This window comes from Bos grunniens, chromosome 3, assembly GCF_055505025.1.
Source record: "Bos grunniens cultivar Pamir isolate PY7600 chromosome 3, Bosgru_T2T1.0, whole genome shotgun sequence".
Classification (NCBI taxonomy): Eukaryota; Metazoa; Chordata; class Mammalia; order Artiodactyla; family Bovidae; genus Bos; species Bos grunniens.
The window spans coordinates 63161256-63174012 of NC_141167.1; the positions used below are offsets into that span (position 1 = coordinate 63161256).

The following is a 12757-nucleotide window of genomic DNA, read 5'->3' on the forward strand; positions in this document are numbered from 1 at the left end:
GCTTTTGCTGCATCCCACTGTGCTTTGATTTTCATTTGTCTTCAGGTATTTTTAAGTTTCCCCTTTGATTTCTTCAGGGATCCATTAGTTGTTAAGTAGCATATTCTTTAGCTGCCATGTGTTTGTGTTTTTTAGAGTTTTTTTCTTGTCATTTATTTTTTATTTCAGTGTTGTGGTCAGAAAAGATGCTTGCTAAGTTTTCAGTTTTCCTAGATTTACCAAGGCTCACCATGTGGTGCAGCATGTGGTCAATCCTGGAGAATGTTCCATGTGCACTTGATTAAGAATGTGTAGTCTGCTGCTTTTGGATGGAATGCTCTATAAATATTAAGTCCAACTTGTCTAAAGTGTCATTTAAGGCCTGTGTTTTCTTATTAATTTCTGTCCAAATCATCTGTCCACTGAGGAAAGGCGGGTATTGCTGCTGCTGCTGCTAAGTCGCTTCAGTTGTGTCCGACTCTGTGCGACCCTATAGACGCCAGCCCACCAGGCTCCCCTGTCACTGGGATTCTCCAGGCAAGAACACTGGAGTGGGTTGCCATTTCCTTCTCCAATGCAGGAAAGTGAAAAGTGAAAGTGAAGTCGCTCTGTCGTGCCCGACTCTTAGCGACCCCATGGACTGCAGCCTACCAGGCTCTTCCGTCAATGGGATTTTCCAGGCAAGAGTACTGGAGTGGGGTGCCATTGCCTTCTCCGAAGAGCGGTATTAAAAGTCCCCTACTACTTTAATACCGTTACTGTCATTTTCTCCCTTTATGGTTGTTAGTATTTACCTGACATATTGAGGGGCTCCTATGTTGGATGCATATATAATTGTTATATCTTCTTTTTGGATTGAACCTTTAATCATTAGGAAGTGGCCTTGTCTCTTAAAGCAGTCTTTGTTTCAACATTTTTGTCTGATGTGAGTATTGTTATTCCAGCTTGCTTATGATTTCCATTTGCATGGAATACCTTCTCCCATCCCCTTACTTTCAGTCTGTAAGTGTCCCTAGGTTTGAAGTGAGTCTCTTGTAGACAACATATGTACAGGTCTTATTTTTGTATCCACCCAGCCAGTCTGTGTCTTTTGGTTGCTGCATTTAATCCATTTACAGTTAGGGTAATTTGTGACCCCATGGATTGTAGCCTACCAGGCTGCTCTGTCCATGGGATTTCCCAAGCAAGAATACTGGAGTGGGTTGCTATTTCCTTTTCCAGTGATCTTCCAGACCCAGTGATCAAAACCATGTCTCCTGCATTGGCAGGTGGGTTCTTTACTGCTGAGTCACTAGGAAAGCCCTATGTATATTAAATATATATATTTATATCTTTCTAGTCATCTATCTGGAGAAGGAAATGGCAACCCACTCCAGTGTTCTTGCCCGGAGAATCCCAGGGACGGGGGAGCCTGGTGGGCTGCCATCCATGGGGTCGCACAGAGTCGGACACGACTGAAGCGACTTAGGAGGAGTAGTCATCTATTATCAATTTATCTGTTGCCTTTCATCTGTCTATCTCTCCTATTATCTGTTTCTCTGGAAAACCCTAATACTGATTTTTACTTTTATAATCCCCATTTTATAGTGAAGAAACTGGGACAATGAAGAATAAATAATATACCCAAAGTCACATCCTCAGAGTATTCTTAACTACCAGACTATACCACCTATAATTGATTAAAATTTGCTTTAATATTTCAGGAACAAAACATGAACACAAAGTAAGGTATTTCTATTTTATATATATTTCAGAAATGGAATCTAGGAAAATCATTTATGCCTCTGATACAAAGTTTTTTTGTGTGTAGGGGGAGAACAGAAGGTATAGGACATAAACTGAAACCAGAGTATAAACTGTGGGTTTATATTTAGAATCAGTCTTGAAAGCGAAACTGAAAGTGAAGTCACTCAGTCCTGACTCTTTGCAACCCTATGGATTGTCCTCCCTCCATAAGATTTTCCAGGCAAGGATACTGGAGTGGGTTGCCATTTCCTTCTCCAGGGAAACATCCCAACCCAGGGACTGAACATGGGTCTCCTGCATTACAGGCAGACTCTTTACCCTCTGAGCCACCTGAGAAGCAGTCTTGGCTCCTTTTAAAAACATTTCTATTTCTCAATCAGGAAATCTGACATCTTTGCCATAACCCTATTTTGAAAAATTGTGGTAAAATATACAACATAAAATGATTAAAATGACCAATTTTAAGTGTATAATTCAGTTGCATTAAGTATATTCATATTGTTGTACAGCTGTCATTACCACCCATCTCCAGAAATTTGTCATTATTTCAAACAGAAACTCTATTCTTTAAAAAATAATTTATTTTTACCCAATTTAGCCTCTGATAAACCTCTATTTTCTGTTTAGGCATTTGTCTATTCTTGGTAATTCATATGAATGGAATCATACAATATTTACCCTTTTTTGTCTGCCTTTTTTCATGTAGCATAATGTTTTCAAGGTATGTCAATGTTTGAGCATACATCAGAATTTCATTTTCAAGGCTTAATAATAGGCCAATGTATGTACATACCGGAGAAGGCGATGGCACCCCACTCCAGTACTCTTGCCTGGAAAATCCCATGGATGGAGGAGCCTGGTGAGCTGCATTCCATGGGGTCGTGAAGAGTCGGACACGACTGAGCAATTTACCTTTCATTTTTCACTTTCAGGCATCGGAGAAGGAAATGGCAACCCACTCCAGTGTTCTTGCCTGGAGAATCCCAGGGACAGGGGAGCCTGATGGGCTGCCGTCTATGGGGTCACACAGAGTCGGACACGACTGAAGTGACTTAGCAGCAGCATGTACATACCACATTTTGTTCATCAGTTCCTCTCTTGACACACTGGGGTTATTTCCATCTTTTGGCTCTTCTATATGATATTTCTATGAACACTGGTGTAAAAATATGTTTCCTTCTTTCAGTTCTCTTGGGTATATATGTGAAGTAGAATTACTGTATCATATATGGTAATTCTACATGTAACTTTTGAGGAACTGCCAAGTTATTTTCCACAGCAGTTGTACCATTTTGCATTCCCATCAGTAATTTATAAGGGTTACAGTTTCTTCATATCTTCACCAACACTTGTTATTTTCCTATTTTGGAGGGACAGAAATAGCCATCTTAATTTGTACAAAATAGTATTTAACTATGGTTTTGATTTGCACCTAATGACTAGTGATGTTGAGTATCTTTTCATTTGTTGGCCATTTGTGTATCTTCAGAGAAATGTCTGTTAAGTCTTTTGCTCATTTTTACTTTGGGTTTCTTGAGGGGTTTTTGTTGTTTTTGGTTTCGGGTTTCAAGGGTTCTTCATATACTTTGGATAGTAATCCTTTATCGAACATATAATGCCCAGTTATTTTCTCCCATTCAGTGGGATGTCTTTTTACTATTTTGATAGTGTCCCTTGCACAGAAGTTTTAAGTTTTGCTATAGTCCAGTTTATTGTTTTCTTTTGTCAACTGTGCTTTTGTTGCCCTATCCAGGAAATAATTGCTAAATCTAATGTCATGAAGCCTTCACCTAAGTTTTAAGAGTTTTGTAGTTTTAGCTCTTACATTTAGGACTTTGATACATTTTATGTTATTTTTAAAATTTCTGATATTATCCCAAATGTTGTTTACAGTAATAGTTTTCATCATTTTGAGTCAATTTTTGTATATCATGTAAGATAAAGGTCCAATTTCATTCTTTTGCATATGGATGTCCAGTTTTCCCAAAACTATTTGGTGAAAAAACTGTCCTTCTTCCATTGAATGGTCTTGGCACCCTTGTTAGAAATCAGTTGACCATATGTGAGAGACTTTCTATGCCATGACCTTATTTTAAGTAGGAAATAGGCCCTATAATCCTTTTATAGGTATGTAATAGATACTTTCTAGTAGTGCAATGTACCCAGTACAGAAGGTCTAAGCGAAAGAGGCTGTCCTACATAATGAAAGGGTATGGTTAAAAAAAAGCACCAAAAAAGATATTAAAGCACATTTTTATTAAAGATAGGTAAGTGTGGTTTGATGGTATGTTTATAATGGATGTACATGCTTTTCAATATACCAAAAGGTATAATATTTTTAATGTTTAACATTTCTCTGACAAGGAAAGTCTGAACTTAGCCTATTTTAAATGGCAAAAGACTGTATTTGTTTTCTTGAATGTTGCTTTAACGACTGGTAAACTGAATTCTTTTAGGTCCCAACACATTATATTTAAGAACGGTGAAAGAAAATCAATGAATTATTAAAAAACATGTAATTTCTATGAAACAGAAACAAAGTTTTTATAATTTAAAACAGCAGCAATTTCAAAAGATTTGCTGAATTACAACTTTACAAAATATATATACACAAAATATCATTCCAGATGATCATGGATTTTTTAAAATAGTATATCACAACCCCTAAACTCTAACCCAAACCTACTACTGGATGTAGCTGGCCTATAATATTTTTTACAGCAATTTAAAACAAACAATAAAACCCCCTCCCAATTCTCTTGTGCTTAAGCACAGGTTACAATGTGCTGGCTTTGATTTTATACCCACAAAGAGAATTTTAAAATAACTTCACATAAATAATGTTTTACTTGTTATTAAGTATATGACCAAACAAATTAAAATAAGTACTAACAACCAAAATATATATTGATGTAACCAGTACATACACTCTTAAAGAATGACAAAGACGAATAAAGAAATAAAATAGTTTATGAAAGCCACAAGCACCTTGTTTTAGAAAGAGCACCAAGCAACACAAAAAGGCAACACGTAAGAGGTAGTGTACCACCGGCTAAGATGTATATGCCCACTGGGGACCTGAATACAGCTTAGTATTTGGGAAAAGAAGACGTATTAGACTGTGGCTTGCAGTTTTTAGACAGAAGCATTGCACATTTGGGAGCATTAGCCAGTATTGCTCCATAGTGCTTTGCATCTCCAGCTGTCTAATGGGTACTTTGCTCTCAGACAGTCAAAAAATATAGAATACCCTGAAGAATTCCATGTTTATAAATGTTCAGTTCTAGGGAATTCTCTAAGAAAGCTCAGATCAATATAATTTTTTAAAGAATTAAATACTTTATCAGTTATAGTCCTTTAAAAAATGCCTTGTCTCCTTCTTAGGAGGAAGTCTTTTCTTCCTGAGATTCTTTAAAATTTAGCCAATGCTTTATTCCATGTATTTCATGATATCCAATAGTACCTTTCTGTCTATATTTTCCCCTCTGCAACAATTACCTGGCCAACAGCATGCATTCTGAACTAATTCAGAGACCTTAGAGAAAGCATACGGAACTGCTTTCAATGTAGTACTTCCGTTCGGTTTTGAGATGAGGAAGTTTTTGTACTTCTATTACTGGAAGTTGACTAGGGTCCTGGGTGTGAAAAAGGAATTTTGCCTTATGCCAGCTGCCATCTTGAATCTGAAAAATAAGAACAAAATGCTTCGATCTGTAATTTTTCCGTTAGCAGCAGAAAAGACAATGTCTTTTCATTGACAGTGTAGATTTCAGGATTAGAAATAATGAATAGAAAGTGCCTAGAATAATGCCAGGCACAGAGTAAGTGCTCAATGAATGGGTAACAGTTACTATGAATAACTGAAAATATATGCTTATTCCATTTTCTAGATGGCATTGTATATTCTGATTTTTCTTGAGGCTTCCTGTTTCTGTTGTCTGTGGATCATTGGACCAGATATGCCTGCGTCTAATGTGAGTAATAACCATTTTTTTTTCCTTTATTTGGGACTGATGCTTCAGGATGGAAACTTGTCTTGGATGAGAGGGAATGAGCCTGCTTACTGTCTCTGTACTCTAGGCAGGAAATATGCAGAATCCCTTCAGTACAAGTAAATTATAATTATGTTGAATTATCTGTTAGGTTTCTTTTTTTCTATTCTGTGGTTACTGTTTATATAGTTTCATTCCTCCTTTCCTTTCTTTCTAGGCCTTTCTGTTTCCTTTTATTACTGTATGCTCTTTTTTTGGAGGGTAAATTCTATTATAAAATAAAAACTATGCTCTGATTAAGTTTCAGGAAGACAAAATAGAGAAACAGTTAACTAGCTTTGTGAAGATTTTTATACAGAGGTTTATTCATTTACTCATTCACAGAATTATCATGGTATAAATTTTAGAATTTGAAGGAACTTTGGAGATTATTGAAGCTATCAATTCCATTTTAAGTTAAGGCAATAGAAGCTCTCAGAAAATAAATGGCCAAAGTCATAACCTTGGGGTAATAACTAGGCTGGAATTCTCTGTAACTTCATTAAGTCTCAAACAATATTTGTTGAAGACTAGGTATTTTTGGCACAGTTGAATAAAATGTAATCCTCCAGTTTCTTACAGTTCTTGAGAAATACGAAGATGAGTAAATTCTGGCTTCTGAGTTCTTGCAGCTTATAAATTTAGTCAGGGAGAGGCGAAGCAAACAGCCGTAATATAAGGCCATGTATGACATGCATCATAACGAATATAAAGAGTGAATGCTGAGTTCCTCATTTCCAACTAGAAGAGTCAGGGTAAAGCCTTGTATATTCAGAATTGAAGATAGGCCTTGAAGTATGCCTACAATTTCCACTTGGTTAGAGGAGTAGAGAACAGCATTTCAGAGAAGGGGAATGACATGAATAGAAAAAAGCAAAACAGTTGCAAAGGTAGAAGGTGGTTGTGAAAATAAGCCTAGCATGGGGTTTAAGTGCACAGATTTTGATAGACACCCAGGTATAGGTATTCCCACATAGAAAATGTGAATTAGTGAGGATTAAGTGAGCTTTCCGTTAAAAGTCCCTGGTAATATAGTGTGGCATTGACTTTGGAACTGTACACACTTAGGGTTGATTTCTTGCTCTGCTGTACCTTGAACAAGTTACTTAACCTCTGTGCCTTCAGTTTTTCTTACCTATAAAATGATACTAATAGTAACTTCTTTATAGAGCTGTTATAATTAAATAATGTATGTAATACATAGTACCTGTCATCTAATAAGTCCCCAATAATTAGAAGTAGGAATTGTTGTTGATATTATTATAAATAGATCAGTTTGACCAGAGTTCAGGGTACACAGTCAGTGAAAGCCCAAGCTTGAAAAATAGATTGGAGCCTGACTATTCTAACTGCTGCTGCTGCTGCTAAGTTGCTTCAGTCGTGTCTGACTCTGTGCGACCCATAGACGGCAGCCCACCAGGCTCCCCCGTCCCTGGGATTCTCCAGGCAAGAACACTGGAGTGGGTTGCCATTTCCTTCTCCAATGCATGAAAGTGAAAAGTGAAAGTGAAGTCGCTCAGTCGTGTCCGACCCTCAGCGACCCCATGGACTACAGCCCACCAGGCTCCTCCGTCCATGGGACTTTCCAGGCAAGAGTACTAGAGTGGGGTGCCATTGCCTTCTCCTTCTAACTGCTGGTAAGTTTTGATTGTGTGTCAGAAATAGTAATGAGTCACCAAAAGTTTCTGGACAAAATTGTGAAAGTTAATTTTGTTGGTAATGCTGATTTCTTCACCTACAGAGAGTGAGCCATATATTTCTGACTATTTGTTTTATGATTTTTCAAATATGCAAGTGTAGTTTATCTGAAAGTGAAATGTGAAAAAGTAAAGCACTCTAGTTGTGAAAAACTAAAACACTCTAAATATAAGACATTTTAAATCATGGGCTTCATGATACATAAGAGCAGGAGACTAAGCTCCTTAAAGAAGTTAATGATATGTAAGTGGATAACTATAATAGGGGTCAGCAAACTCCAGGTTTTGTGGGTCATATATACTTGACTCTGCCATATACACTTGACTCTTGACTCATATACTTGACTCAGTGTGATAACAGCCCTAGATAATAAAGAGATGAATGAGTGTGGCTGTGTTTCAGTAACATATATTTAGTAAAGTGAATGCTGGGCTAGATTTATTCTGTGGATTGTAGTTTGCCAACACCTGCTCTACAATACAATGTTTTAATATTATAAACTCTTCATTAGTATTTAATTTTAATAGGAAAAATGGGCTATGATTCAGATATTGATTTGTAGAGTCAAACTGCCATTTTGCCCATTATTTGGCATCAGGTATGGGGACTGACAAAATATGAAATAAACCTGACTGGCCTCTATAACCTGTTTTTCATCAAGTAATGAGATGCAGAATCACAGTGGTAAAAATATACAAAAGAAAACATTTGTCTATAGGCCCTTATGCTCCGTCTGCTATCATCTATAATTATTTCATATGGGGAATAAAAATTAATACATTAATGACACCTGTTTTGCATATAAAACTTCATCGATGATCAATGGGTGTGACAAAAATTGATATAAATGAATAATTGACTATGAAAAATGTATGGTTATTACACATTAGGCACATTAAAACTTATTCTTCTGTAGCTGCAATTTACAATGTTTTACTCTCATATTAATTATACAGTTTTACTCTTATGTTAATTATATATAGTCATCAATTTTAAGTTAGTTATATTGAATAATTCTAAACATGCCATTCCCTTACCTTGCAGTCATTTGAAAGCACTTTAGGTTCAAGTAGAGTGTTTTCTTCAAAAATCTGACCATTCCATCCCTTGAAACCAAGAGTCAATCCTGAGCCACTTGTCTGAGGACTTGTCCACACTGGAGTGTTTAGACAATGAATGGTGATGATATGGGTGGCTTCTGAGCTCAGTAAATGAAGGAAGTTCATCTGGACTTTCCCGATTCCAAACTCCAACTAATGTCATTGAAACAATATGCAAGTCAGAAGATATGGCAACTGAAAAATTTATAGTTTGGAGAAACTTGAAGAAAGCCCTCAAAAGGCAGTCTTGAGAAAGCTACTTTTTAGGACATTTAAGTGCCAGTCAGTGGTGTACTGGTAAATGCTTAACCACTGGCCCTTGCAGGGGTGGGGCAGGAGGGCACCCCCGATTTATAGCAATTTCTGAATTTCCATAGTTGTAAATACTTCTACCATGGCTGGTTTTAGGCTATCAAGGTGGTGTCACTTAATATGAAATTCACAAGAGATCTTAACAATAAATAGGCTCTCCTGAGCAGTATGAGCTGGCTTTAGCATATCACTAGGCAACTGCTGCTGCTGCTAAGTCTCTTCAGTCGTGTCCAACTCTGTGTGACCCCACAGACAGCAGCCCATCAGGCTCCTCTGTCCCTGGGATTCTCCAGGCAAGAACACTGGAGTGGGTTACCATTTCCTTCTCCAATGCATGAAAGTGAAAAGTGAAAGTGAAGTCACTCAGTCATGTCCGACTCTTAGCGACCCCATGGACTGCAGCCTACCAGGCTCCTCCACCCATGGGACTTTCCAGGCAAGAGTACTGGAGTGGGGTGCCATTGCCTTCTCCCACTAGGCAACTAAATATGACTAAAAAAAAAATAGTTTGCATAATGTCATTTAAGGTGTATTAATAATTTGTTGTGGATTATTGCTTAAAATTTCTTTCATAAAAATCTGAAATTCTGCCTGTGCTTTCATTTGAAGATTTATTTTTTTAGTTTCCAATGATAAATTAAAAGTTGTGATAATTAATTGGTTGAATTATTTTAATTATGGAGCCTTTAAAGACAAAGAATCTTAATCTTTGTGTTAGCCAACCCCTGCGATGGCGCCCCACTCCAGTACTCTTGCCTGGAAAATCCCATGGATGGAGGAGCCTGGTGGGCTGCAGTCCATGGGGTTGCTAAGAGTTGGACACGACTGGGTGACTTCACTTTCACTTTTCACTTTCATGCCTTGCAGAAGGAAATGGCAACCCACTCCAATGTTCTTGCCTGGAGAATCCCAGGGACGGGGGAGCCTGGTGGGCTGCTGTCTATGGGGTCCCACAGAGTCAGACACAACTGAAGTGACTTAGCAGCAGCAGTAGCAGCAATGCAGTTTTGGTCATACAGTTAGTTGTTGATAGCTGTTTATTGCATGAATGAATGCATGAACAAATACTAACTAATAAAGTGAACAATGTAGGGTAGTACTGGAGCAAGAAGTGTCTAGATTTGGACAAGGAAGCAGATTTTTCTGTAGCTTTAGATATCATCATCATTTTAACATTATTTAAACAGAGGTATGGTCATAACAAATGAATAGAAGTGGTTCCTACTGAGGAGTTTATACTAATCTCCAGTCACCAAATCAGAATATCAGTTATAAGGTAATAGAACAGCAGCAAAAAACTGTAGGGAATGAGAAGAAAGGCAAAGGTTGGGGGGTGAGGCATAAGGATGAAAACATGGAAGGATCATCATGAGGAGCATTAGAACGGAAGCAGTTCACATTCTTTGATTTTGCAAATGAGAACTACAAACCTGTGAAATATGGAGCCTTTCTAAGCCCAGTTTCCTTATTGGCAAGTTTGGGTGTAACCCCAATACAGGATTGTTACAAGGGTGTGAGTTGTCAAGTGTCATTTAGTGAGCACAGTGCCTGGCAAGGAGTGGGCTTTCTGGTGGTTCACAGTATCATTTCCCAGGTTTTCAGAGGAACAGAAATTAGAATCCAGGTCCCTGATTCCAAGTCTACTATTCTTTCCATTACCCGTGCAGTCTTTCTCAGGTTCAATTTATGGATGGGAGAAATGGGGGAAGTGATTCAGCCAAGGAAAGAACTGGAATATGGCTCCTTCACTGATTCTTCTTTGAAACCCAGGGGCATGAGGGTGAATATGTGGGTTGTTTGGAAGCAAGGTGATCTTACTGCTCCTCATTAGCATTACACAGACTCCACAGGAATAGAAGAGTCCTCCCCTGTTCTGCTTTGGGCAACAGTGGTGAATGCCTAATGAGATGAGTGGATGAAACACCCCGGTTAATGAGGGGGAGCATTTCAGGAGAAGACGACAGTCTAGTTCTAAGCAGTTGGAGAGACTGACACACTGTACTTTTTAGCTTCTGCCTTCTTATGGTGGAAAAAACACACAGTAGGTCCATGTATCAGTTCTTTGTCAACGAAAAATTAGTTCTTGGGAAAACCAGAAAAAGAAAAAAATGCAGTTTTGTTTTTTTTGATATATGTTATGGGTAGAACTAAGCTTTAGGATTGAGAAATGCTTGTTACAATACCCAGTGTTATACCAAACTAACTTTTGTTCATTCTAAACATTTAGTTTATATAATTATACGTATAAGATGTTTTAAATACTACCCAGTGGATATTTCAGGGAGGTTATTTTTGTTCCCAATCACCAAAAATAGCAAGTTTTGTGGCAGAATTCTTCTTTTAATGATGATGATGTCATTTTCAGTAAAAACTTTAGGTAACTGATTACTGAATACAAGCACTGCAGCTGTTTGGGAATTTTCTAATGAATGCATGAGCATAAAAACATATGTTTTACATTTTTAAAAGGGATTTAAAAAGCATAGTCAGTAGAGTAAGCCAAACTAAGCCAGTCATAAAAATACGTAATCAAAATGTCAAGAATTAACAGGATTAGTTTTAAAAACCAAAAAGTTTCTTTCTCATATATGGTAGAGAATATCTTGCTTCTACTCATAAAATTCATAATTATTTAAAGTGGAAGATTTTTAAAAAATCACTATTTACTGATAGTGGGCAAGTACCAGTATATATGCCAAATTCAGAATTTACCTTTGTCACAGAGATAGGAGATAAACATGTCTGACCACCAGCACTGAAATTGCAGAAAACCTCAATGGCATCTGAAGGGCATCCAAGATTTGGATCAATCCAGTATTTTCCTGTTTATTGTGAAACAAAAACATTTAAATGACATGCTAAAATATTTCTGAACAATCCTTAAAAAGTATCATACTTAAAAAACTTAGAAGTTTATGAAGATCATACATTTAAATCAATACATTTAGTGAAAAAGTAAAAGCTGCAAGCATTATGTTAAACTGATAGTGAAAATACTATATTTTTCACATACCTATCAATTTAAGGCCATTTCATAATTTTAATAAAAAATAATTGAATGGCTATATCTGTTACTTCATGCTATAGATAAAATGAACTCAGCAACTTAAGTGAATTGTCTACAAAGTTAATAGAGAAGCTGAAATTAATGTAGGATAGGTGTGTATTTTTGTTCTATGTCCTTACAGAGCTTAAAAATGAATATATATATTTTAAAAATAGAAACCTCTTTAGTCTCCCTGAGGAAAAATATATCTTTGTTTAATTGATAATTAAAAAGAATAACCATTTTTGTTTCCAGAAGAAAAGTGTACAATTAAATGGTTATTTTTGTGCTTTCTTTTCAGATTTGTGAGTGGAAAAGACTGAAGTCTCTATAGCTAGTGTAAGCCTGCCAACCTTTGCATCCATTGAGTGGCCAGGAGAATCAAATGGGGCATAAAGTTGGACTTTAGGACATATTCAAACTGAAAAGTACTGGGGTAGCATCTTAATTCTGGAATAACAGGCTCAGAATATTCAAACAGCACCTTATTCTAAATGCAAAGAGTAGGAATTTTTGAATGAGATGGCCCTGCCTTCTTGCATTAAAAAGGCAAGACAAAACAAATAGTATTTGTTAAAGGCCATTTTCTATAATAGGTAGAAAACCCTTGTTTGTTTCATTTTTTTTCCCATAGCAAAGATTTTCTCTTGCTCATTCTGGGCTTGCCCTGGTATGTCATTGTAGATTTACACACATCCTCGACCATTCCCCCTCTACTATTCTTCTAATCCTACAAAATGAAAACTTGAATTGTTGCTTCCAAGACTAGGGGACTATCTCTATTGCAGTGGTTTTCAGACTGGTGACGTTGTTAAAAGAGCTGGGCCCCACCCCTAGAGTTACTA

The 12757-nt window shown here is 37.0% G+C and overlaps 1 protein-coding gene and 1 long non-coding RNA gene across 29 annotated transcripts in view; one reads left to right on the forward strand and one right to left on the reverse strand.

The window, feature by feature from the left end:
• LOC147375711 (uncharacterized) overlaps positions 1-12757 on the forward strand; it is a 157871-nt gene that overhangs the window by 42453 nt on the left and 102661 nt on the right. For both annotated transcript variants that reach the window (XR_015160381.1, XR_015160382.1), the window contains exon 2: positions 5616-5699. This is a non-coding gene — a long non-coding RNA (uncharacterized LOC147375711). The remainder of the gene's footprint in view (positions 1-5615; positions 5700-12757) is intronic.
• The window catches only part of COL24A1 (collagen type XXIV alpha 1 chain), a 401096-nt gene continuing 392301 nt past the window's right edge, over positions 3963-12757 (reverse strand). For all 27 annotated transcript variants that reach the window (XR_015160374.1, XM_086390890.1, XM_086390884.1 and 24 more), the window contains 3 exons: positions 11579-11688; positions 8492-8707; positions 3963-5408 (listed from right to left, as the gene is read on the reverse strand). Coding sequence is in view for 26 of the 27 variants with exons in the window: in XM_086390890.1 (XP_086247016.1) it covers positions 5262-5408; positions 8492-8707; positions 11579-11688 (473 nt within the window). In the remaining variant the exon portion in view is untranslated. The remainder of the gene's footprint in view (positions 5409-8491; positions 8708-11578; positions 11689-12757) is intronic.